At 37.1% G+C, this 27,034-nt stretch overlaps 1 protein-coding gene across 3 annotated transcripts in view; it reads left to right on the top strand.

Moving 5' to 3' along the window:
- SEPT7 (septin 7) overlaps nucleotides 1-27,034 on the top strand; it is a 78,566-nt gene that overhangs the window by 6,933 nt on the left and 44,599 nt on the right. For 2 of the 3 annotated variants that reach the window (XM_027892087.1, XM_027892070.1), the window contains exons 2-3: nucleotides 8,510-8,514; nucleotides 11,160-11,262. In XM_027892087.1, coding sequence (XP_027747888.1) covers nucleotides 8,510-8,514; nucleotides 11,160-11,262 — 108 coding nt within the window. The remainder of the gene's footprint in view (nucleotides 1-8,509; nucleotides 8,515-11,159; nucleotides 11,263-27,034) is intronic. The other variant, XM_027892078.1, reaches the window with a different exon arrangement.

The raw sequence follows: 27,034 nt of genomic DNA, 5'->3' as shown, positions 1-27,034 counted from the left end.
TAGTTTCTTCTTGGGAGGCTTTGCCAGATGGTTCAAAATCAAGGTCTGAGTAATCCCTTGATGATGGATAAATGGGAGCCATCCTGTTGCCTTCTTCTGTGTTATTTTTTTAGCACCTAGTTGAGGGAGAACTTGGAGGAGAATAGTCTGCAAACTGCTGCAATATGGTACTGAAGTTCACAATCACCTCCTACTGTTCAGCTGTGCCAAATACTGACCTTCAGTGTTCTTATTTGCAATTCTGGGAGCATCTGCAAACCTGTAAGTTTTCAGAGCGATGGAAAGGACTTGCAGTTTCTCAGTTAGTGACTGAAGCAATGAGGAAAAAGACCTTAGAGAGACGGGCAAAAACTAAAATATGTGGTTGGTTGTTGTACAGTTGTGGACTGTGAATAAAAGGAATCTCCTTTTCAGTCAGTTAAAGGAAAAATGTCTAAATGTTGCAAGTTCAAAACAGTGCTGAAGACTAGATGCTTGAAAGGAGGAGAAGGTAGGGGTAATGAGTCCTCATCCTATAAAAGTTTGGCCAGGAAGGCTGGGAATTTCAGTAGGGAGTTTTTCTTTACCAGCAGTTTCAAATTTAGCAAGTCTTTGAGCTGGGTGGTGGTGTTCCTTTTCATGTTCAGGGACTCTGTAGAAGGTCTTTGAAATTTGTTGTGTTATAAATCCTTGAACAGTTGAAATTTTCAGCTGGTGAGTTCAAAATTGTATCAGTACTTGGTATTTTATGCAGACCAAGTTAGGTTATTTGAGTGTTAATACGTTGTGAAGAGACACTGATATCTTGTTTGTCCAAACATCTGCAAGAGTTGATTTGGAGAAGACTTGAAAAGTGATGAAGACACAGCTTCTGCAAAGAAATGTTCAAGGATGGCCTCTAACGTGATTGCTGAATGATTTTCACTTGGCCTTGGCTTTGTCTCTGGCATCTTGCCTGGCAATATTCCTCCAAGGCATCCGGTGTCCCCTTTGGTAAAGGTGACTGCTTTTTTTGGTGCATTCAGTTCTTTCTTGCTGTGGACAGCAACACCAATCTGGTTTTCTCCTTGCTTTGAATTGTGTTTCTGGTTGTGAATCTTTGCCATTGAGTACTCTGGTGTGGCAGCTAGGTATGCAGAGGATTTAATTCCCGCTCTGAAATTTAACAGGGCTAATCATGCCGTATAGCTGCTCTGCTGGTATACATATTTGAGCATGTAATGCATGCTCTTCACAGCCAGTTTCCTCACTAATGCCAAAAACAAAAGTACTTGAGAAACCAACAGCTTTGGTGCTGTTAATCCCTGGGATGGTTTGCTATCCAGCTGTGGTTTCACTCCTCACAGTCCTTAGTTTTGACATCCAAGGCAATTAGACTGCTGGTGTTCTGGATGCTTTTGGGTTGCCTTCCTCTTTGAGAAATGTATGCAGTTACACCAAGTTATAAATTACATCTTTGACATCGAATAAATTAAATAAAAACTTAAGGTTTCTGCAGATGAATGGGAGTTATGCCAATTCTGTATTGTGATAGTATTAATATTAAACCTGGTTGATAGATTTTATTTTCAGTATGGACTATTCTTCAGCTGCCATTACAACCTGCAGGGGAACAATCTTAAGTTTTACTTACTATCTTCTTTACACAGTAATTATAATGGGAACTATCTTTCTGTGGAATCTCTCTAGCTTAAAAATAAAAGGTAATTAAAACCAATGCAGCCAGCCAGCTGTGTTTCAAAACATATAAGTTTAACACATGGAGAGGCTTCTAATACTTGGCGTAATTCTTTTATAATAGCACCTGTGTCTTTTTTTTAATCTTCTTGGTCTCATTAGAATTCTTTATATTCTAAATACAGAACTCATTGTGGAAATAGTTAAAAAGTATTAGCAATTTAGTAATATCCCCTAAGGACGTCTCTCAAGGTTTGATGAACTTTGTAGTAGAAGTATTGAAACATAAAAACAAACATGATTTCAGCATATCATGAAAATTCAGTTTATAATTAAAATGCCTAAATTATGTTTCTTGGTGTCATTAAAATATGCTCTCATGGGGGAAAATGGATGCTGTAGAAAAACACCTACTCTGCTTCAAGTGATAATAAATACAGTAATTTAACTTTGAGCTGCCACTATGCTGTTTTTCATAAAAAAAAGGTGTTTTAAATGATTCATTGGTGACACCTTTTTAATATGAGATAGTTTCAAGATTTATTTTAATTCCGTCCAAAGAAATTGCCAGTTTAATACAAAAGAATTGGTGTTTTCAGAAATACTTGTGTTTCACTGTTCTGGGGTGCTAGTTTGTTGCAACATAGAAGTACAATAAACTTCGAAAGACAAGACAGGGATAAGTGTCTTAAAATTTTAGCTTAGAATATCTGACTTGGTGAAACATAGAGGACTCTCGAAGGCTCCAATAAGTTGAAGGGTGAGGTGTTGAGCACAGAAACTAGTATAGGAAAATAAGAATGTACGGTAAAACAGATGACTTCTACATTGGAAGGAGTTGCATCTGCCAGGCAGAAATGTGTAGTAGAAGCCTAGTTATGTCAAATGAAAATTGCCTGTGTTAACAGAGGCACCAGTGGTAAAATACTGTAAGTTCTCTTTAAGGGGAACATGCTTCACTTTGACAACGTTGAATGCACTTGAGTATTTTTGCATGAGTGATTCACCTTTCATTAGCATTTCTGCACCTACACGTTAAAGAAATTTTACTAGATCTGATAGTAGCCCTTAAGGCTAGTAACGTAATAATGCTATTTCTTGTACTGCCATCCTTACAGCTGCTTGATAAAGAAGGAGAATGGGATGTGCTAGTAGGGAGTTCACTTCTGTTGGTATTCAAGGCATCAATCACAAGGAAGTGCAGCATGCACACCTCTAAATGCCTTTTTCAGAGTCCCTTGGTCGAAATACTGCCAATTGGATTGCAGGAATCTGCTATTCCTGAAAAATTCACTCCTGTGCTTGGGCGTTAATAAGATGCCCTGTTACTGCTACTTCACCTAGATATTGGGGGTGGGAATTAGTTGGTTTGCTTTTGTGGTGTTTTTTGGGTTGGGATTTCTTTTTTTTTTAAATCATCACCAGCTGATTCTTTAACTGATCAATCTGAAAATTTTGAAAAAAATGCAACATTAAGGTGAACCTGAAGGAAATGAAAAATGCTCAACAGGATATGGCAAAGGAACTAAATGATACACTGTTTCTTAATACTTACTGTGCCTTGTTGCTTTTTTTCTACTATGTTTCCAGTGCCAAGTGAGACTTTTGAAAATGGTCTCTATGTGGAGGCACTGACCTGCTTAGGGAGGAATTTCCATTTCCTTAAAATTTTTTTTTTCAAACCCATGGTTTAGTTGGTTTCATAGGAGATGAAAATAGTGTGAGATTAAACTGTCTGAAAGATCCCACCATTTTGGTTTTGATTGGTAATTTTAAAAAAAAATTATTTTAGAATCTTTTATTTACATGTCTTTTGGGAAACAACCACAAACTAAATAGACAAGAGATATGTTAAATATGAGGTGGATACTTAATTTTCATCTCTGTTGGAGCTTTTTTGTTTGCTTGTTTTTGTTTTGTGGTGGGGTTTTGTTTTTTTCCTTGGAGGCTTTGTATCCAGGAATCTTTCATAGCTATTTTAAATTTTGTTGTTGTTGTTGTTGTTTGTATCTTTCATCTTCAACCCTTGATTCAGTGTTTGTATTGGAATAAACATTCAAGGATGGCAAAACTGAGGAGGAGGAGTTAGGAAGGAAGATTAACAGTCTTGACAGACACACCGAGTGATGTGTGGCTGATGCATGATCTGGTTCTGTTCCTGACACGAGATCCCCAACTGCCATTTCATTTCGACCCCTACTTTATAGAGTGGAAGATAATCGGTCACTTTACTGTCAAATGTGATTTTGAGTTGTATGCAAGTTGCTGTGTGATGGTGGGTTTGTGTGCTGCTTTCTGCAGGCAGACTGAGGCTTTTTTTGCAAGCCAGAATAAAGGGGAAAATGCACAAAAAGACCAAGCTTTGAAATTGTATTCCTGCCGTTGGAAATTTTGTTTAAAATGCACAAAAAAGGTTTACTTCATTTTCAAGGAATTGCCTAACTATTTCTAGTGGACGTTGAACTATGACAAAAAAATTGTTGATATATGTGGCTGGCCTGAATATTTTGTGGAGTCATCATGGGTAGAATTTTTGATATTGTATGTTTTAGTTATGCAGACCTTCTTGTATAGGTCAACAACCTCCCCCCTCCCTGCCTCCTTCCTCCTTCCATCTATCTATAATTAGTTTTGTTTTTCTAAACAGTTAACTGACTTCATTTTCCTGTAGTTGTCTGCTTTCTTGCACTTTGACTGCTCTAAGAGCTGCAGCACTGGCTGCGTTGGCCGTAGCTGCTGTGGTCTGTGCAGAGTTTTCTGTTTTCCTCCTGGATGTGCTGTCTGTAGCTCAGCAGATGGATTGTGCTTCCACTCTTTCTGGTCTTTACAGTGCAGAATCCTGTTGCTCTTAGACGTCACACGTGTTTCAGCACTATCTTTAATAAACTAGATGATAGTGCCTGATGTGGGAAAAGAGAGCCTAAACTCACTCTTCGTGTATACGCACTATGCCCAGTGAGATTTTGAGGAATGGTTAAAGTTGATTCACTGGATCAGTGCTTGAAATTATTGACTATTGACTTAATCACCTTGCTCTAGGGACTGAAAGAGATCCCCATTTCTTAATTGTGGTTATGCGTTGAAAGGATTTTCTTTTTTTCCCAATCCTTTATGAAAAATATATTTAATTTTTTGTAATGTAGGCCAGACCCTGGGTTCACGCTTGGAAGCCAGATTATTTTATAAAAGCAGGCTGCAGCTGATGCCTCTTGGAGGGAATAGAAGTGCTCATTTTCTTTCCGTCAGTGCTAGACTTCTACCAAGCAGATCACAGCAGATGTTACTGACCCAGCAGATATTTTTATTGTACTTTGAATAGTGAAAGGACAAACATGTTCACAGATGTTCAGCCTAGGTTTAACTTTACAAGTAGATCTGGTCAGTTTCACCTTTGTATTGGTATTTCCATACATTTAAAATTCAGAGTTGTTTGGGGTTTTGTTTGTTTGTTTGGGGGTTTGTTTGGTTTTGGTTTTTAATATGAATTGTGTATATCCTATTTTTTTTTTTTTTTGTGGTGGAGGAAAGAATCAAAGTCAAGGTACTGTGTATTATATTAACAAGTGCTCATGGCTTGTAGTAGAAGCTTGACTACACTAAATACTGCTACCCAAAGCCATTTTTTAAGAATGCAGTAACAAAAGCTGTCAGTTGTAAGACATGCAGTTGCTGTCTGTTTCTGGGATGTGGGAGGACGAGATGGGGATATGCATCAGCTATTTGTTTTAGGTATTGCCTCTGTATTGGCAACTGGAAAAAATGCAGAGTTTGTTAAACTGTAGCGAGCTTTAAGGGGTTTTTGAAGATATTGATAAGGCCTTCTTGGCAAGTTCTGGAGGCTTTTGTGTACTGATGTGGAGACTTTAAACAACTAGCACTGTTACAAAAAATTAAAAAGGTAGCTGTGTTAGGTATAGTGCAGGAAATACAAGTACAGTGTTTATAGACCAGTCTTTTTGTGTGTAGCTAGAAACTGTATCCAACTTGTGTCTTACTCAAGCATGATGGTAAGACATTGCATAGAAGTACTGTGGCTAGAGTGTTTGCAGAAATTTAGTAGAAGTTCCAAAAAGATGATTTTAAGGATTGAAGTCATTGTTAGAGCAGGTGCAAATTCATATATTTTGGCAGCACTGACATCTTTCCAAGGCAAATTGTATATGAAGAAAACTTGTCCAATGTCTAGGTATCTTACCAGATCAAATTGACTCCATAGCATATGTAAATTCTAGAATATGTAAATAAAATCACGGTTCCAACTGTGTGAAATAGGTTAAAAATTATCACCACTTATTTTCATTGTTGATCAAAAGAAACGTTGCTGTGGCTTCTGGATATTTTTAAAAACAGTGTGTCCTAGAAGGTCACTAGACAAAAAAAAAAAAAAAAAAAAAAAAGTATTGTGTTTCTTTCTCTTAGAGTAAGTTTGATTGAGAAGCACTAAAGCCAACTTTGATTGGAAAGGACAGTGACTCCCTGATGTCACACTGCTTTTCTGTTTGGTCTTTTTCCTCTCCAGCTGTCTTCATTAATATTTGCTGCTGGTTTGGCTATGTCAGAAATCCTTGAAGAGTTTTTGTAACATCATGTTACAGGCTGCTGGTTGCTAACCAGTGCACACCAGCTGCACTAACCTGTGTTGAGTGTGAGCTGAGCTCTTAGGTCACACGTTGTAAAGGTAAAAAGTACCTTTAGCTCACCTTGGACTTCCATCTCCTCTTGATCAGAGGGATAAGGTATGCTCATGTCAGGCAGAGACTGTAGTCTTTTGGCCCAGATGATAGTACTTGAAGAATGACTTTAGATTTATCCTTCCTGGACACAGTCATGCCAGAATAAAGGAGAGAAGTAAATTATGGACTCTGGGCAAGAACAAAGATGATAGACAGGCTTGAGAGAAGGGAAAAAAAGAGAAAATATTATCTTTTTATTATCAATATTCTCCCATAGAACTCCTTGGAAAGCCACTGATGTGATTGTCTCCTTTCTCTCATTTGCGTAGTTAGAGCAGCTTGCTCCTGGCTATTTTTCCATTGATTCAAATGATGGGTCTAAAAACACCAGCTCTGCAGCTGGTTTGTGTGGGCTGTGACATTTTGCTCGAGGGAGATCTACATTAAAATAACTTTGAATGCACAGAGTGGATGCACTGAAGGTCAGCTAAGGCCAAATTTGTGATTATTTGTATGGCTTACCTTCATTTGTGCTAAGTTAAAGCAGAGATGATGGGCAACCACAAGAACTTATCAATGTTAGAAGACTTGATACAAAATGATAGCTGAATTGCAGTGTAGGTGAATGTAAAGTGATACACGTGGACTGCTGTCTCACTGTACGCTCAGTGGTAAGCTGTGAACTTTTTTGAAGCTCAGGAGCAAGGTCTTGGGCCTGTGTATAGTTCCCAGGATCATCATCTCAGTACTCAGCAGGAGTCAAGTTACTTTTTGTTGGGAGTCAGTAAGAAAGGATCAGAGTAAGAGATACCACATGATCATTCTGTGGATCTGTGAGTGTTTTTGCCTCTTGGATACTGTGTGTTGCTCTCATCTTGGCCTCTCCAGAAGAGCACAGCACTAGAGCTGCGTTCTTCTGACAGCAGGAGCAGTCAGAGACACGAAATGGCTTCTTTTGAGTGAAGTATGCTACATTACTAAGACCGTTTTCTGACGCAGATACTACTGTGCAGCAATGGAGGTAGCGGAAGGTAATCTTGAAATTATGAAGTCCTCCCTTTAACAACGTACGGAGGGAGTGCTTGAACTACAGAGACTTTTGTGGATGCTCAGTTTTTGTGATGCTAAGAAGAGTGGGCATGGAAGAGAAATTGGTCAAATGACAATGAAGTGCAAAAATATCCTGATCTTAAATGGTGGAGAGGTAGATTTTTGATTACTGCAGAGGTGTTTAGGGAAATATAGCTCTCAGTTTATTCCATTATACTACCTTAGACATATGTTTTTGGCCACTGTTTGAGACTGGAACTTTGTTCTTTGCTGAGATGGTGGCTTTGATCTTTGTACCTTTTCCACTCTAAAATAAAAATATGCAGTAGTGTGGTGAAATGAGATTCCATGTTCTGGTGAGCATCTCTGAAGGAAATAAATACCGTTAAACTCATTACAGATTCAGGTAGCATATAGCAAAGAAAAAACATGCTGAGTAATTGGAGTAAAAAGAACTATTGAACCTGTCTTAATCATTGAATGGTGTGGGGGTCATGTAGTACATTACTATGAAATTAAGCTGTCATGTATATAGAACAAGCTAAGTTAATGTTAACTCACAAAGTAAATTTGGGACCCCACAAGAGAGCTGTAGAGGGACTTTTTACAAGGACATGGAGTGAGAGGATAAGGGGGAATGGCCTTAAACTGACAGAGGGTAGGTTTTCATTAGATGTTAGGAAGAGGTTGTTTACTGTGAGAATAGTGAAGCACTGAAACAGATTGCCCAGAGAAATTGTGGATATCCTATCCCTGGAAGTGTTAAAGGCTGTGTTGTTTGGGGCTTAGAGCAACCTGGTCTAATGGAAGGTGTCCCTGCCTGTAGTGGGGGATTTGGAAGCAGATGATTTTCAAGGTCCCTTCCAACCCAAACCATTCTATGATTCTGCTTAAAGTGCTGTGTACTGAGCACAGTAGGTGGGAAGTATTGTGGGTTACTTTGGTCAAATGTAAGTAACTTTTCTTTTCTTTCTCACCCCTCTCCTGTTTCTCTTTCTGGATTGCGGCTGCACCTGAATGGACTCGTTGCTGTGATGGTTCAAATTCATCGTGTTTTACTGGACTACTTCTGGATGTGTTCTGTTGATACCTTCCATACTGGAAATGATGGAAACGTGTTGTTTACAAAGTAGCTGTAAGTATTACTTCGGTGCAGATGTTTTGCAGCTATTGTGGAAATAGAAGCAGCATTAGGTTTTTAGTAGGTGAACTAAAATTGTGTTTAGCAGCTGGTTGCAAATCAGGAAGGAATAAAAGTTAAGGGGAAGCTATTGTAAGTATTTGAAACATGAGATCTCACTTGGCGCTATGATCAATACAGCGGAAGTCAATTCTTTAACAAAAAAAGTACTAAGTTCTTTTAAAAGCTGTTGCAGGAATTAAAGAAACTCAATTCCTAGTTTGTTCTGGTCTGTTTAGAAGTAGCAAGTTATGAAAAAAATGCAACCATTTAAACAACAGTATGTTGAAAGCATTAGTTTTAATTGGTGTACTAGAAATATGAATCTGACGTCCAACTTCGGTGTTTTGAAAGGCTCTTTCCTCTGGAGTATAAATGCTCACTTTAAATGCAGCATTAATGCCCAGTGTAATGCTTCATACATCTTTATCTTTCTGATAAGTAACATTTATATTTCATTATCTAAAATTGTGGCTGTAATTGCTGTAGACCCACTTAACAGAGCAAACAACCCAAAAGTTGCCATCTCTTCTCTTTTAGCATTTTATACTCAATCCAAAAGTTCTTAGGAGTAAAACTATCCTAAATGTGGAGGTGTATATGAAGGGGAAGAGAAATAACAATAATTCAGAACAGGAGTTACCCATTCCTTTAAGCAAAGGAAGCATAAGCTAGAGCTAATGAGGGAGTGAGCTGTTTCTGGTAAGCATGACACACATTAAAAGGTATGTAGATATTAAAAAATGCAGATGGTTGACAAGTAGAACCATAAGGAGTGTCTGACTGTGATTAGGTATTTTACATCTGGTAGGATGAATAGCAGTTCCATATCCTTAATAGTTATTAAGGACCTTCACTGTTAAGGAGCTCTTTAATCTTAAAGAGCATGGACCTGCATGTCACATAATATCTGAAGTATTGGCTGCTCCGAGTTTTAGATTGTGATAGATTCCATTCCTCACATATATTTGTGGTAATAGATTGGAAAATTAAAACAAATATTTAGATTTTAAATTCTCGGCTGATTTTTTTTTTTTTTGATATTTTGAAACCTTTCAGATGAGACTGTTGCTTCACCAAAGGCTATATTGAAACAAAAAGCATCTTTGAAAAAGAGTTTCTTGAGGACATGAGGCAGAGATTATTCCTATATTTAGAGAAATAATAATATTTGTTGCATTGTGTGTATTTGAACTTGAAACTATAAGTTACTCTTTGTAGTGGTGTAGCTTTGCTTGAGAAAAATGGTTTGTTTGCGAAATGGAGAAATCAGTTATGTGACTTTAAGCAGAGTCCATTGATTGTTGGATTGCAAAGAAGCTAGTTGTTTTTGCATTCAGTGCTTTAAAGGGGATAGTGGATTTATATGCATACAAAGAAGGTTTGCTTTTATTAAAAAAATATACATTTTTTTGATTTAAAAACTATGAGTTGTTACTGAATTAAGTTTATTCTGTCACTTTTAGGAAAAAAAAATTGAGATAAGCATGTCAGCCACATACCAGACTTGAATTAGCCATTCCATACAGAATTTGTTAAAAATATTTTTTTAGAATCCTTCTATCCTCTTGAAGAGAGTGGAACTTAAACTTGTAGACAGCACTTCAGCTGCGTGGATGCGTATATAACTCTCTTAAATTCTGAAACTGAGGCGGTGGCACCATCACATCCTCTCAACTTTGTGTGGGCATAAAGCCTGAAGGCTGAAATCATTGCTCCATGAGAAGCAGTGCCTTGTGGTGCCTTAAGTAGACAGTTGTCTCAGAACGTATCTCTGTAAAATAACTAACTGTCTTGTCTCATAAGACAATCCTCAGACCTGCTGTGATAACAAACACATTTCTAGGGTTCTGCTGGAAGAGTGGTTTAAAGGTAGCACAGTTGATCTTTGGGAGATCACTGGCTCTAGTACAGTGAGGAAGAGGCATTTTAAGCACCTTCAGTGTTTTCATTAATGTGGTGAGAAGAAGTAGTGGCTAACATCCAGAATTCTCCTCCTGTTTCGTAGTAGAGGCAGTATTTTGGGTAACTTCTTCACAGTACAAGGCAACTGAAGTTTGTTGCAAGACCTGCTGTGTTGGTGTAGTTCTGGGTTAAACATGAAGGCATCTGAGTGTGTGACCCAGAAGCAGGGGGTGACAAGTTAGTCCCCATCATACTGGGGCAGTACCACCGTGACTTGGAAATGTAGGAAAGCTTTATTCATTCTACTTGGCTGTGTTTCAAATGGGCATTGGTACAAAGTTGATTATATTTTAATTTGTTTGCACATTCGCACTCTTGTGCTTGCACAATTGTAATGTCTCAGTTGTACTTGCTCAAAATACTGTTAGCATAGCTGAACTGCTTTGCCAGTTTTTTGGCTATCCAGTCAAAAAAAATCAATTTTTCTGATTTATTGCTGCAGTTCATTGCACTGTCTTGAATGTAGGCAGCTTAGGTTGTTGGGAGGTTGGGTAGACAACACTTTTCTACAAATATGAAAATGAAGTGAATGTTTAAATAACTAAAAAAAAAAAAAGGGAATAAAATACAAGCCAGCTAAAAAATTCACATGCTTTTCTTTTAACTTTTTTTTTCCTAAATATTTCTTGCTTTAGCAACAGAAGAACCTTGAAGGATATGTGGGGTTTGCAAACCTTCCAAATCAAGTTTACCGTAAGTCTGTGAAGAGAGGATTTGAGTTCACACTCATGGTAGTAGGTAAGTTTCTTTCTTTATTTTGAGTAGTGATCATTGGAAGTATTTTTGTTGTAGTTCTTAAAATCTGTGATGATAATGTAAATGTATTTGCATGATCTCATGAGAAAACATGGATCTACCCCTGCTAGACTGATAAATCTAGAGTGGTTAAAAAGAACATCTTATCTGATATGCAAGTTGATGAGGAGAAGAGTAAACAATGAGAACTGTATAGTTCATACAGACTTAAGAAAAACATTCGGTGTGGATCTAGCCTAAAATGTGGCTTGCAAGTATGACAGAAGTAATTTGAACTTGGATTTTCATTTGATAAAAAAAAATTACCTTTTTTTATGGTTGAATGTGACATGGCAAACCTTGTACATAACCAGGCAATAGGATCCTGTATATCCTGCACTTCTGTGGCCACAAAACTGTGCTACAAAATCAAAGCTTTAATTTAAACAAACCTATGGTTGCAAAGAAAACCAAATGTAAACAGTTTGTTCCCTATGGACTACAGAAAATGGGAAACTGTAGTTAGTATGAATGAATAATACCATCCAGAACAGTTCATTTAGGCTTCAGTGATGACACAAAGTGTCACATTTCCTGCTACGACGTCTGATTTTTTTTTTTTCCTGGTTCTTTTGAGTACTTTTTGATAGCAGACTGTTAGTAAGGTTGGTTGTGTTTGTGTATAACTGATACTACTAGGTATGTGACCCTGTTTTGACATGGCAATGATCAAAACAATAATAATTTAAAAATGTTTTATAATAGCCAACTGTTTCTCTGTTGATATCTAGCTTTCTCTTTTGTAAATTGGCCAATTTGGTAATGCTTCGATGTTTTGTCATCGAGAGTGGATATTTTGTGCAGACATTATGTACACGTAGCACATAACATAATAGTACTATTGACAGAGTTAGAAATAAGGATCAAATTGCTGAAAACTTGTAGATCAATCAATGAAAATCTCGATGTAGATAATTTATAATTTTCTTTTGATTCCAAAAGTGATTTAGAATTTTAAAATTTAAGTGTTTCTTTTTTCTTTTGGAACTTGATTACGGGTTCCTTTGTAGTCTGGCATCCAAGTACGTAATTCATTATTTGGCACAAAAACTGTTCAGTCTTAGATAAAATTTGTGTTTCTGCTATCTACACGAAAAAAGGAGGAGGAAGGGAGGAAAGTGTCTTCGTAAGTGCTAGATGTCGTGACATATTAGAACGGGAGAAAGTCTGTAAAATTACCTTGGTATTCTTACATTTGCCTGTAGCGAAGTTAAAAGCAGTTGCACTTAGGAAAACTGTAGAAGATTGTGACTGTCAAGAAGAAAAATGGGTCCAAAGTTAGATTGAAAAATGAGATGTTGGTCAGAAATTTTGTTCCTAATTTTTCTATTTATGTACTTACTACTAAAACTTCATTCATTTGCATGGAAATTTTTACCATTGTCTGGAAGTTTCCTAAATTAAAAATGCATCTAACTCTTCTTTTAACCCTCAAGTATAGAAATCAGATACTTGAAAGTGAGTGTTTAAACAAAATGATGGCTGATCTTTTAATACCCTAACATCTGGGGAGGGATGGGGTAGAGAAACGATTTTGTTTCAAACTTACGTGCCCTGAAAAATTGTCTGTTTTAAATATGAAGATGCAATAGTTTGTATATTACTGGTCACTTGTGCGGGTAAATGTTGCAGTGTAATCTGCAGTTAGATTCTTAGAATTGTAATTATTTATTGCTGCATTAATCCTCTGAGATAATGTTCTCTGACTTGGTTTGAGGTCTTTAGCTGACATAATGGTACAGTTCTGTAACAGTAAATGCAATTACCTGTAGTCACCTTATTAAAACTTAAAATGTAGTGCTTATCTATGTATGGTCAGTGCTGGAAAAATAAGAATACTGAACATATTATCTCTTGGAGATAATCTAAAATATTCTCCTGCTCTTGCTGCTACCAAGTGTCATGTGTGCATGGCTGCCTTTTACTGTGGATTGCACAATTACTAATCTGCTGGCTATGCTTTATTTGTTGGTCCTTGAGTGTTAGTACATTACCTGTTTGTTCTGAAATGAAAAATGAGAAAAACAATGTGGTTGCTAAATGGGTACAAGGAAGAAAACAAATCGTATTTGAGATCTCTGATCTCTGTGTCCAGCTATTTTCAGGTGTCTGTGAGACCTTGATATTGCAGCTAATGCATTTGTACAGAAACTATTTTCTGGTTGTCAGTTTAGTCTGGCATTATCAGTTAAACATCATAGATGTATGTAGGATGATGTCTGGCTTCTTTGTCTTGGAATGTGTAGAATGAAAAGTCACCAGAGCAGTGTTCTGGGGGGACTTGCTGGTATGGTTGTGTTATTGTGCGGGTTTCTCCTAGTGCAGTGTAAGATATGTGGGACTGAGCAAGTATTAAGTACAGCATCAAACAGATCCAACGTTACTCCCAGTAAGAGTTTTTGTAGGGACATTGATCAGTTTTGCAGAACCTTTCCTGTGCTTACAGTGTGAATGTACTCTATAAAATGTGTGTTTTCCCAGTTATTGCCCTTGAGATGATGAGGCTGCCCACAGCAGCGTGTGGTGGCTTCCTTCTTCTGTTGTGCTGTGAAGTCGGAGAGTGGGCTTCGAAATTTGGGAGTGCATAAGGCTGAGTAGTTGTTGAATAACCTATAGCATGGTCTCTAGAGCGGGTTGTCTCCTCCATATCTGGGCTCATCTGTGCTGGCTGGGGGCATTGCTTTCTCAGTGGCCCCATTTCAGCCATGTGGCCAGTGTTCTGTCCTGTAACTTGCTCTTTGAGCCAGGACTCATTAGGATTAATTTATTTGAGGCTTGTGATGGATGCTAGTGAGGTCTTTTCTGAAAGTATGGCTGCCAATTTCAAGGTGTTCTGGTGTTTATGTTAAATATAACCAAAGGGTGAAGTGGTTATGAACTGCTCTCATATGTATAAAAAGTGGATGTTTAAATACCCTTTTTATATTTAATGTTTTAAGAATCATTGAAAAGTAAATCGTAGTAGAAGTGGTGTTAATTAATAATATTTAGTCATAATAAGCATTTCAGCATTTGTCTCATTAAACTCTGTTTGTTTTCTCTAAGTCATGTTGTTTCTTCTGTTAGTGTTTATGAACTTTTCTTAAGAAACTGAAGACTGAAATATCTCTTTGTTTTCCTAGTTAATCAGTTGTCATTCTCAGTTATATCCTCAAAGGCTAAGCAGTAGTTTTTTTTTGGTTGCATTGCTTCTGAAATGACTTGGTTTATTGAATAAAAACTAACAGGCACCTTCTTTGAGAATAAGACATAAAGTAGGCAGAAGTATGCATTAAGTTGAGCTTCCTTCTTAATGCTTTCAGAGTAAGACATTTAAGTAGCGGTTCCACATCTGAAATACTAAAGCTCAACAGTGGAAAAAATGTCAGGCTTGCCTTGGTAGGCTGCTTCCTTCATAATCTTGTATAATCTTTTCAAGTAAAAGATAGTTGTTGAAACACTTGAGAACCCGACATAAATATTTAGTCTGTTTGAAATCCAAAGTGTATTCTCTGCATTTCTCTGCTGAATGGGGTTTTTTTGGAGGACAGTACATGCCTAAGTCACATGCTTAAGGAAAGAAAACTTCACAGTTAAAGGAAATCTTAACTGTAGAATTATAGTTCTGTTCTGTTAATTAATATAATTACACTTGCTTTTAAATAGTGGGCGTATGTTTTTGTTTTAGTGTAATGAGGTGTGGAAGAAATAGTTACTTTTCAGTGTTTCTTCCTTCTAAACACGGAGCCAGGAAATCCCTCTTTTGTTGTTCTTGTGTTGAAATGACGCTGGTAATGTGATTTGAAACAACACCCAAGTAGATGCAAAGTCATCATTTTTTATGTACTCAATAATAATTATTTGTGGTGACTTTTCCTAGAGCTATATACTTTAAGGTGTTCGGGCTTCATGAGTCCTATTAGACGTTGGACTTTTAAATTTTATTTTATTTAAAATAATCTGATTTGCAATGTGCAGAACACTTAAAATCAAGTGACTTTTCAGAGGACCTTTCTACAAAGGTCCTAATTCTTGAGCAACTGTTTGGTAGCTTTGACTTTGAAAGCTGTTTTGAAACCTATCCTATAGTAAATTGTCTGTTTTGTTTCCAAATTGTTGCTTTGGCCTTGTAGATCACCTGTGGATTACAACATAAAGGAAGATGTCATGCAATACTGTCGTAGTGCTTAGTTTGTAATTATATGCAAGCTCAAGTGTTTTGGTTTAAACATGTTTTTTTTTGTCATGGGTGCAAGGAAAAGGACTGTATTTTGCAAGACTTGAAGTTATGTTAAAGCAGCAGCACGCTCTGATTTTAAAATGCTTTTATTGTTCACAAGAAAACTTGGACTGGTTTAATAATGGTGTCTTCTGGTGATGGATTCTGTTCTGGTTAGAATGACTACTTTTGTTAAGCATATGGTAGGGATAGGAAGAATAAATAAATGAAAAATAACCTGTGGGTGGGCAGTACAGTTTAGTAGAAATAGTAGGATTTTCCTAGTTCATGTTGATCTGCTGTAATTTGAAATCCTCTTAATTAAGGTTTTACTGATGTCCCTAATGCCACTGTATCTGAGTAGGTGTGTGGCCTTTGGTGTGACCTTCATTACTTGGCTTCTTAGGATCAGTGAACTATCATTGCTGGGTGTTCACTGCCTAACCTTGTTGTTATTCTAGAGGCCTCTAAGCTCTGCCGCACAATTATAGCTAAAGTTTCTTTTAAACCTACTGGAGAGGGAAAAAAAGGTGAGTTTTGACCTTTCGAGTAAGTTCTTAGCTTCCCCGTGTTATGTTATTGCATTGGAGCTTTTCCTTGTGTTTACAGTCAGGAGAGGATACTGGTGTACAGCTCTTGCAAAGAAAAAGCATATTATGGAAAAAAAATGGCAAAATTTCTTGCATGTGTCCTGCCTTTTCCCCTTTAACTTCTCACAATACCTCAGTTCCTCCTGTGTCGTGCCCCTGCTACATCTTTGGCTGCAGCTCATCTTGAGCTACCTGCTTGGTGACTGCCTGCCTGTCTGGCCAGTACTGCTGTGCCAGTGGGCTGGGACTGGGTTAGACAGCACACTTTCACTTTTCAGGGTACCTTTTCCATAAAGGTCGAGGTCTGGGTTCAACTGTTGTGGTGTAGTGGGTATGGCTCCCTTCAGAAACTAAATTAAAAAAAAAAAAAATTAAGCTGCAGATATTCTGTTGACAGGATTATGATGTTTCCATGAAGTACAGAGTTGTTTTTAAGATTACAAAAGTTTTGAAGGAAGGAATCTGGGTTCTGGTGATGATGTCTACAAAGTATTAAAATTGATGGCTTAATACTTACATGTACCTGATGGAGATCCCAAAGCAAAATAGGTTGAATGGAGTAGAATTGGCACAGATAAAAACTAAGGAAACTGAAAACTGGTGGAACTCAAAATGGAGCCAGTCCATGCTTAGAGATGACGCGTTCCTCTGGAGTCATCTCCATTGTTGGAGTAATGCTTCACCAATAGCCTATTGCTCCTTTTTGTGGAAAGAGGTTGATTAAAATGTTTTTGAGAAGACAGAATAGATGAACACTGAAGATCATTCTGCGAAGAAGTGAGTGTGTCTGTTCAAGATGGGAAAGATCAGTAACCTAACAGTGAGTTCTGGCCTGCAGTGCATGATTTTCCACTGAGTTACTTTCAGATGAGACCATATTCATGTGAGTACTTGGCTTCAATTAGAAAATCTTTCTCATACTTTTTTTGTTGGTTTACAGGTGGATTTTGTCTTACTTTTCTCCTTTCTCTTCCTTTTGTAATGCAGTAAACTACAGTTTACAACATGCTTGCTCTTGCCTCTTTTTTTAGTGTTGGAAAGAAACTTGCACAAAGTCCTGATGGAGGAAGAAAAACTTTTTACAGTGTGCTATTGTTAAAAGTTATTGTTGGGCAAATTCAGTTAATCTACCTATCCTGTTTGAGCTTATCTAGAAATCATAGCTCTTCAAAGACTCAAGTTTCTCCTAACGAAGTGGCTTTTAATTACTCAATATGGAAAAAAAAATCTTCATTTTCTGTTAAGCTCATTTTAAACATTTTCCTCTCTGTGCAGTAGCTTAAAAATTCTAATGACCAGCACTAAAGTTGGTATTTAAAAGGATTGATCTTCAGTTCTCATTTTTTAATGGTTTGCAATTACGACATTAACTGGAATTGTGGTGCTTAGTGGATAACTTCTAAAGAGCCTTTGGATTTTTATTTTCTTATTAAGTGTTTGGATGCAAAGCTTCTTGAGGAGATTATATAAAAGCCAACTTCAGTAAGGTACCTCTTAGTGGATACTTGCAGTTACATGTCTCGAATTCTAACATCTAACTTTAAGCACCAAGTATTAGTATATTAAAATATTACTTTTTAAAATTAAAGTAAGATTTTGTAAAGCCTAGGTTTTTGTATGTAAACAAAACTGATCTCTTGCGTGGCAGCATTTTGGTCAGAGCCTAATTTCCCTATTAAAATTCTTTGTTTCCTGGCAAAGGTTTTCATGGGAAGAGGCTTTGGCTTCTAAAGGTGTGGATGTGAACCATAATTTCTCAAAAATCTGCCTGTAACCTAATTGGCTTTTATTTCTTTTAAAAAGTGATGATTCTGTTGGAAACATTTTCTTTATTCTATGTACCATTTCCTTGTCAGCCTCATAAAAAATATTAATTCTTTTACTGGGTCTCTAATAGATGAATTAATCTAATGTGATACTGTGTTCTGCATTGTGTAGGTGTCATCTTCACTTTTTTAAGCTTTGTGGAGTTTTTTGGTGGTTACCAACATAATTATTCTTGTCACAGTATTAGCTGTTTTCAGCCCAGTCATAACTTTTGCAGTGTTTCTAACTGCAGGTGGTTTTTCTTATCCTAGTTTACCAGTTCTTCATTTTATTTCTGAATAAAAATGTGCACACAAACACACGGTTACTCTGTTGATGTTTAATTTACTGCAGTACTCTTGTTCATTATGGTGAGATCAACATTTGAACCTGATCCTTGTTCCCACTGGTGAGAGGTTTGTAGGTCACAATTTAACTGAAATGAATGGATCTGGCTTTTTGTTGGTAGAATAGGGATAGTTAGTCACTGCGTGATGTTCCAGCTATGCTTTTGTAGTTGCTCAGATGTAGTGTCGTTTAATGTGTGAACTCGAACATGCCTTAGAGAAGGTACCAAACTAATGGATATATTTTATTTCTTAAATTGGTTGTCAGGTGGCCAACACTTGTTTTTAAGCTGCTTAGCAGATTGTCCTGAGCTATCATGGTGCACTGGCAGTGTGTGAACTAAATGTTGCTCATCTTGTAAGCAGTGACCTGTTAGAAGTTACATTACTACCCTTTTCAGTTTTTAGCCCTGGATAATCAGGTACCACTTTACTCCAGGACTCGTTTTGGATCTGTCTTTGCTGTACAACGTAGAAGCCTGGTTTTTGTATGGATAAATATGCTGTATTAGTTTAAAACTGACTCTTGTTGGCTGAGTATGTTAGGCTTGCCTGCTGTATCAAGAATTGTTGACAATTTCATGAAGGATTAGGTTCATACTCTAACCAAAGTGATATTTGTGGATGGAGTATTTCTGATTTAAATATCCAATTGTAAAGTCACTGCGACCCATTAAATGTGATTTGATATGATTGTTTTCCCTCTGATTTTGCAAGTCAGAATCCACTTGAAACTGTTAAATTTTCTTTTTCCATTGTTTTTCTGTATGTAGTATTACTATTGCATGCAACTTTCATTTTGGGTTTTGGGTGCTTTTCTTTTGAGCTTATTTTGAGCACATTTACTGATAAGTTAGAATTTATGCTATACTCTTGTCTAGAATTACTTTTATTAAAGAGAATGAACATCTAATAATTTCAGTTCTCACTTCTATTTGGGTACTGTAGTCTGATTGTTTTTCTAGCCATTTACCGTAATACAGTGCTTAAGGCAGAATATTTAGACTTTACTAGTGGTTGGAGGTTTCATCAAAATAATTCTTTTTGTTTGAGTTCTTTCATACCTTTACTTTCATCCTGTCTTTTCATTGTAGGTGGTTTACCAGGAGCACAAATATAGCTCTTGCACTCTTATCTTGGAACGGTGCTAAGTTTCCATCAGTGTTGATTTAAGCTGTATAGAGTGTGTAATGATGGCATTCAATGCAGTTCCTTCCCTCTGTTAAGCGTGAAGTGAAAGCTTTTTTGGAAGGTCCTGGCTTCCTACTTTCATAAGCAGTTCTGACTTTATATCACTGAAGTTTTGACTTTGGTCATTGATGGAACCTTAAGCCAGAAATTATGCTGACATCTTGTAACTGGAGCCACACGTGTGTCAAAGTTAATGCAAAGTGCATAATTCTCTGGTCCTTCTGTTTATGAAACTCCTGCTTTGAAGGCTTAAATGACTGGTTCATGGGGCAGATGCTTCCTCAGAAGGGCAGAAATGGTCTGTGATTGCAGAAGGCCAAGGGCTTAATTCCCATAGGAGTGAAAAGCAATCCAGTGGATGGACACGGATAAATGAGGGCCGGCTAAAGGCATCAAGTGTTAGTTCTAACAGCATCTGGCCATGGTATTTTACTGTTTGGGAGGGTGAAGTGCTGCTGCCTTCTATGTAAGGTGACAGCTTGGTTTTTTGAGAAGAATATGAAGCATTCCCAGGTGACATCTCAAACTGCAAACAGGACTCTTGAAATACCAGTTTTGCAGTCTGAAGTCATTGTATGTTAAGTTTTGAATTTATGGGCTAATCCGGGATCTTGGATTCACCTTCTGTTTCTAAGACAGTGAAAGCAGTGATCTGAAAGCAGCTGTTCAATGTCTGTAGGGCACTTTGCAGTACAGGATAATAAGCATTGTGTTAAACTGAAGAAATATGAAACAAACCACTGCTGAAGTATATAAGTATCAGATAAGCAGAAGGTGTCACTTGATAAACTCGAATGGCAAAGAGCAACAAAGGGGGTTCGTTGCACAATATGCATCAGTTGTTATTGCCTGGATCCACACTATGTCTTCTCTCTTTCAAGACAGAACTACTATGCATTGTGTTCAAAAGCATGGTAGGGAACCACATGTTTTAGAAGCGAGTGACATAAATTTTCAGTTTGTTCTGGTGTTTTGGAACTTGGTGTCCTTGATCTGTTGTCATTTAAGACCTGTATTTTTTGACCTTACACGTTACTTGCCAGAGATGTAACTAAATGTTATATTGTTCTACTGCTCATTATCAAGGCTCTGGTTGCTACCAGTCAGACCAACAGCTCACTAAACTAAAGGATTTTGAACTATTACACCAAATGTAGTTGGATTTGTATTCTTTCGGAATAATCTGTTACTAGTGAGGGAATCTCAGGAGTATTCGGAGTTTGTCTCTCGAAATATCTGAATGGTTCACCCGTGATATAATATTCTGGTAAGGAGCTAGTTTAGCTTTCATCTATAAATATCTCCTGTAAATGAAATGTAAATCTGTAAAACATTTACTTTTTATCTCTGTTAAACTGTGATCCATTAATTTGCCTTCACATCTGCACGATTTTTCTGATGAGGAGATACTGTAAAGTTTCTGTCCCACGCTACAGGGGGTTTTCTGAGAGTCAACTTCTTTGTCTTGAAAGTCAGCAATTCTCTTTTACCATCTGTTCTTCCTTGGTTTATTGTATGAGACAATTAAATATCAGTTTTCTGTTAGTTTTTGTTCCACTGTCTTCCTTAATAGCTATTGATGAAGATGGTTTGATTTGTTTTCTTTTTGTCACCCCAGAAAATGCTTTACATGACAAGTGGCACTGCCTGTCGAAGAGCCTTTGAGCAATTCATGTAATACCCTGCATTAAAAATATACTGTCTTCACATAGGACTGCAAAAATAAGTAATAGAAGGGGCTTTTTAAAGGACCTGAAGACAAGTTTGACTCTGTACAGGAGGTTTCTTGGATCTTGGATGAAGGGTGATGTGTTGAGAAGTTAGCAACATAAAGTAGTGTTCAAGTTTATGTTTAAAGGTATTTCCCTTCTTAACTTGGTACATTTTGGTCACCAGATTTTAACCTTGTATCTCCGGACTTCTGGCAAAAGGCCTTGGGAAGGCAGAAACCTTTGAGATGGTTGCATGTGTTTGCAGCTGACCATTTGTTTGTGCTCTCAACAGTGGAACTTCAGTCATGAGAATAAATCATACAGTTTATATGTGTTAAGTGTATGACACTGTGCTTTGAAGAAGCCAAAGGTAACTTTGTTACTATGAGTCTTCTGATGCAGGAAGTAGCATTAAACAAAATCACAGCCACCTTGTTTCCATGTATTCTGAAGCCTCTGGGAGGGAACTAATGCAGACATTATTTTGAGCAGGACAAGTGAAGCCTCTTGTCCCACACCCCAGCTGTTTTCCATGGCACCACCATGTGTGGACTGATGGTTACCTTTAGTGAAACTCTAGCAAAGTCAGACCTTGAACAGCATGATCTTGCTTGCTACGCCAAATTCCCTCCCCTATGTAGGTTACTGTATCAGTAAAAATAGCATTTTACATTGACTTTTCAGTAAAGTTATGCTGGAATTTTTCCATTTTTATTCAGTTACAGTCTGGGATGGCTACAGTACATACAACTTTGATTTAAATTACTGTTTCAGGGGTATGTGTTGTCTTCTGCTTCCTGAGTAACTGAAGCTAAAAACCTAAACCAATTAACACTTCAAGGCAGTGTCTTCTAACAGTGATTTTGCAAAATCAGTACTTACTTCTGCTACCATACAGGTAGAGCTTAATCCAGTAGCGCACATCTACTTATTAATTCACTTAATAGACTAACACAGTCTGGTGGTTGAAAAACTTAATTCATATACTTTCTGAAGAAAAACACAGTGTTTCTGAAGTACAGTTCTTGCTCTGTACATTTTGATCCTTTTACCTGCTTTTGCTGAACTGTTTGGTAGTACAAACGCTCTATGATCAAACATTTTTTTAGTGACTGAATGCAGAGAAATGAGTTGAGACCTGTATGATCAGGCCAGATTTTAGCTTTAAGTATTCCTCGAGTTGAAACAATTTGGCTTGACTTATCACAGCTATTTCAGTCTTTATAAGTAGAAGGATATGATTTTTATACAGTGTTAGACTGTGGTTTGAACTGAGGACACTGTCCAAGTTTTTATTTGACTGTAAATTTATCTGCTTTGGTTGATTTATGTCAAATGGCAAGCAATCAGATAGCTGAATAAAATAAAACTGACTCAGAGGAAGTATTTTATGAACTTTGCAGATACTTGGACTGTTTGAGGTTCAACTCAACAGTTTCTGCTTTTACAACAAACACATTTATTCTATAACTCGTTGAAAGACATTTTTATATACCTGTCTAATTAGAAGCTAAGACCTACAAGTTCAAGACAACAACTGTACTGTGTAATCAACAGACAAACTTCTAGGCAGTATATGTGTATCTGTTTTGGCACTGTTCTGAAGTATACTGTCTGGTCCTTTTTTTTTTTTTTCCCCTAAAAATAAACTTGATTTCTCTGAAGTAATTTGCTTCTGGGGCACAGTGAAGAGTGCTCTAATTGTATTTTCTAATGCCTATTAAATGGTGTTGAGTGGCTGACTGAGACCAGGCAAGGATACAGACAGCAGGATAAGTAGAAAATACAGAAATCATCATTATGGCAGTAGCTGAAATCATGACATGGTACTAATTTGGAGAAAACAGGTATCTGTAAAGATGAATGGAGAGGTCTCCAGTTGTGTGCCTCCTGCAGTTTCTTGACTCTGCTTGTATAGAGCTCTTTTAAAAGGCTTCAGAATAGCCCTCCTGCTAATAAATGTTAAGCAGCAATTTCTTGTTGAAGTTTGCAACTAACTGAAGTCTGTGCCTTTGGTTTTTGAGAAATAAATTTTGAGTTTAATAGCGTCTGGTCCTGACTGTTGATGGTGATTACTTTATTATTTACTATTTGTAACTTTTCAAAGACTCATATTGTCAAGAGATCAAAGTAAAGATCTGTCAATTGGCACCATGAGCTTTGGAAGATAAGTGGTATTTCAAGGAAGTATCACTGCTTGCTTGGATGCCTTTCTGCAGAATTGTGGAGTAGTTCTGGTTGTATGGAATCTCAGAAGTCATCTGGTCCAACCCTTATTCAAAACACTTTCATGCGCTTTTTCTTGAGCATCTGCTTTTGTCCTCTGTCAGGAGGAGGATATTGGATTAGATAAAATAAGGCAGGCCCCATTTTGGAGTCAAGTTGATGGCATTGGTTGCATTCTCAAACTTATGGTGAAACATAGGCTCTCCAGTCTGGGTATTAAAATTACTTGACAAATGTTCCTGTCAAACCAGTTAACTTGATATTCCAAACCTTTACAGAGACTGACAGTATTATCATCCAGAGATTCATCGTGTGATGAGATGCTGCATAGGAGTCATTGCTGTTCAGCTTTCTCATTTTACCATTGAGATGGTTTCATTTTGCCTCAGAAAAGACTGAATTACAGTAATACTTTTATACTATTTCAAGCAGAAGTAGAGCTCAGGAAGATGATTGTGGATAGTTTGATAGGACTCTGGAATCCTTGTGAAGCTAATATTCTGTAGAATTTATCTGTGGTTAAATTTGTGCCCTGATGTGCTTTGCAGTTGCTAATTAGAGAAAGTTAGGGCACTCACAGTATCAATGGGAAACTGAAAATGTTTTACTGAAAAGTAGATGCTTTTTTTTTTAGTCAAAGATTGAAATAGGGTTACCTCGAAATAGATAGAAATGGATAGAGACCAGAGTTTGATTAAACTGCATATAATGACAGTTTTAATTTGAATAACACTAATTTGAATATGCAGAGTGTGAGGACCTTTGTCGATGTTTGTCCTTTTAATAAACTGCTACAGAAAAGACAATGCAATTAATGAGTAAACCTGTAGTCAATTATTGTATTCCTCTAGCATTTTTAAAAGTGGTATGCTATTGCATCTTTTTTTTCGGTGCTACTGAAAAGCAGGGCAAGAAGGGCTTCCCTGTTACTTGGAAGATGAAGTGCTGGCAGATAGGGAACTTTTACTGCTTATTCAAATAAGGTTATGTTTGTCAATATTGTGTATTTACCAGTTTCTTTAAATGACTGCTGCTGTCATCTTAAAAAAAGTAAAGTCAATTTAATGCATGTGGAACATGATTAATATTTAAATAAGTAGTTTATTACAATGAAATAATAGTAACAGTAATGTAAAAAAAAAAACCCAGCAACCGTGCATCCTTAGAGATGATGTGTTTTTTACTTGTTTTCATGTTTCTAAGTGGCTTTGTGTAGGTATATAACACTAAGGTTAGGTTATCTTTGACTTGCAAATGCAAAAGTAAACACTAACGTTAGGACCCTTCCCTTAGTAAAGATGATACTTTTCTGACTGCATCTGGTGGTTTTGGGGAGCCTTTTCATAACTTTCTCTGTGCTGTTTATATTTGTGCTTTATGGAATGTTCCCTTTTGAGAAGGTGCCTTCTCTCCCCAGGTAAGTGGTTAAAGGCTTAATTTGCATTTTCATCCCTATCCTTGTCTGCATAACTTTTAATCTCCAGAACCACCTTCCCTATGCAGTCAGTAAAAGTGGTGGGATTATTTTTGCTTTGTGTTTTTTTTTCTTGTTATTATTTTTAAGTTTTTAATAAGGAGCAGAAAGCTTCTTGATGATTGTCCAGCTACTGAGAACTGCACCTTTACAGGTACACTAAAAGAGTCAGTACTTTCTAGAAAAGCATCACGCTTGTGATGTGTTTGTTTTTGTTTGTGTAGACAGATTGTAAGTTCTTCAGATGGAGCTTGGGGCTGGCTCTGCTTGGTTAAGAATATGAGAGCCTCTCAGCACTTCTAACTCCACAGAAAAGATAAAAGATCAACTTTGACACAGTTAGAAATATTGCAGATTTTTGTGTCTTAGAGAGGTGGGTGTGTGTGCCCAATTTAGTTTGGCAGTAATTGTCGTTTATTTCCTCTCCTGAGAATTTTCCCCATAATCTATCTTGTTAAAATACCTATTTTTTCATGTAAGATATTGCTGGAACATATACTAGTACTGATAGTATTATCTGAGTGGCACAGACAACTCAATAAATATTACCTATATGTTATGAAAAGGTAAAAATGTGCAGCTTCTCTTACTTGTAATGACCTGCAGTGTCAATTTGCTGTTCCCCACCCCTCCCCTTTTAGGTTTTTATATAAATTTGTATAAAGCCTCTTCATAGATGAAGATTTTGTTACAAACTCATCTGGATTTTCTTGGTACAGTGAGAAGCTGTTAAATGAGGCGTCCGTAAAATAAATAAAAATAAAATTTAAAAAAAAAAGTGAACAACTGAGAATTTTTGGTTTTCTAGCTATGAAGACTAAAGATAACTAAATGGAGTGACTTTGTTTATGTAGATGTTCACATGTGACTTTTTGTTGTACCTTGATTATGTTTATGCTGAGAATGGAAGATCAAGGGCTATATATTGCATGCCTTTTTACCTGTTTTTTTCAAGCTGCAATGTCATAGCAGTACCATTGAGTATATTTAGCATCCTTTCATGTCCTGTAAATTGTACAGATCTTGTTTCTGATGTTTCTGGCTGCAGCTTTTTTGTTGATGTACTTTGGACTCTTTCTGGAAGGCTTTTTATTACTTACTGTTCAAAAAACAGTTTTAGCTCTTTCCACGTATTCTGACAAAGTGACTGCCTGTGTCAAAACATATGTATAGCTTCAGAATTATCTGCTTCTAGCAGCAAGCAGTTGTGATTCTTGGAGCTATTCTGGGAAAAAGTGAGGACTTGATATGCTGGGTGCGAAGGTGGGAAAGCACCCAAGGGGAAGGTGAAAACAAGAAACAAAGGAAACTTCTTGTATTGCTTCTCTGTCTAGAGATGTAAATTCTGATTTGCAAAAATAATTAGTAATTGAATTTCCATGGATAAAAAGGTGGAAAAATGTGACTGGGACAGATATTCCTGCTGTGTGCTGCCATCTTGGTTTGAATTCCACGATTCAGATTTAGGGCTGGATGCTGCTACGGAAGTGGAAGCCATGTGGCTGGCTGGTGATAAGGTAGGCAGGGCCAGCAGAGAGCTGTGGCTCATGGAGAACCTTCCTTGCTTGGATCTGCTAACTAAGGTGAGTTTCTGTTCAGCCTCTCGCAGTATGCCACAAGAAGTTGTCACATGGCCCCCCATGATCCACAAGGATTTCTGTTATCTCAAACCTGCTGAATACCACAGCTTTTTCTGATCTTTGCTTGAGGTGAGGTTACACCAGAATAATGCAGTTGAGTGAAATAGAGGTGGTATACTGTGTTTCCCTAAAAGATTAGGATAAATGAATTGCCACTTAACACAGTTTGTGTTTGCGATTTCTTTTTGTCAGAGGAGGCTCATTGCCTGTCTCCTTGAGCCATGTGTGCCCTGGACACTGTGCATAGACATTACTTAGAATTAATGCAGTTGCCTGTCTTCTACTTAAGCTTTTATAATTGGTCTGAGTATTGTATCATTGGGAATTTTTGAAAGCATAAATTCTCTACCTCTTTCATCAGAAGCTTTTTTTTGCATTTTTTGTTAATGGGAGTGAGCTCATTGGGTGTTTCCTCTTAAATGTATTTTAGTCTTGTCCTTTCTGTTGTCACAACACACTTGGTACTGCTTACTCTGGTTTATATGATTCATGTCTTAACAAAGACAGGCACTGTAAAGGTTAAGTGCAGAA

This window comes from Empidonax traillii, unplaced genomic scaffold (genome assembly GCF_003031625.1).
Source record: "Empidonax traillii isolate 1590-97213 ecotype Southwest subspecies unplaced genomic scaffold, ASM303162v1 scaffold14:size4059594, whole genome shotgun sequence".
Classification (NCBI taxonomy): Eukaryota; Metazoa; Chordata; class Aves; order Passeriformes; family Tyrannidae; genus Empidonax; species Empidonax traillii.
Note: the sequence above shows the minus strand (reverse complement) of the source record. Positions and strands in the feature narration are given on the sequence as shown.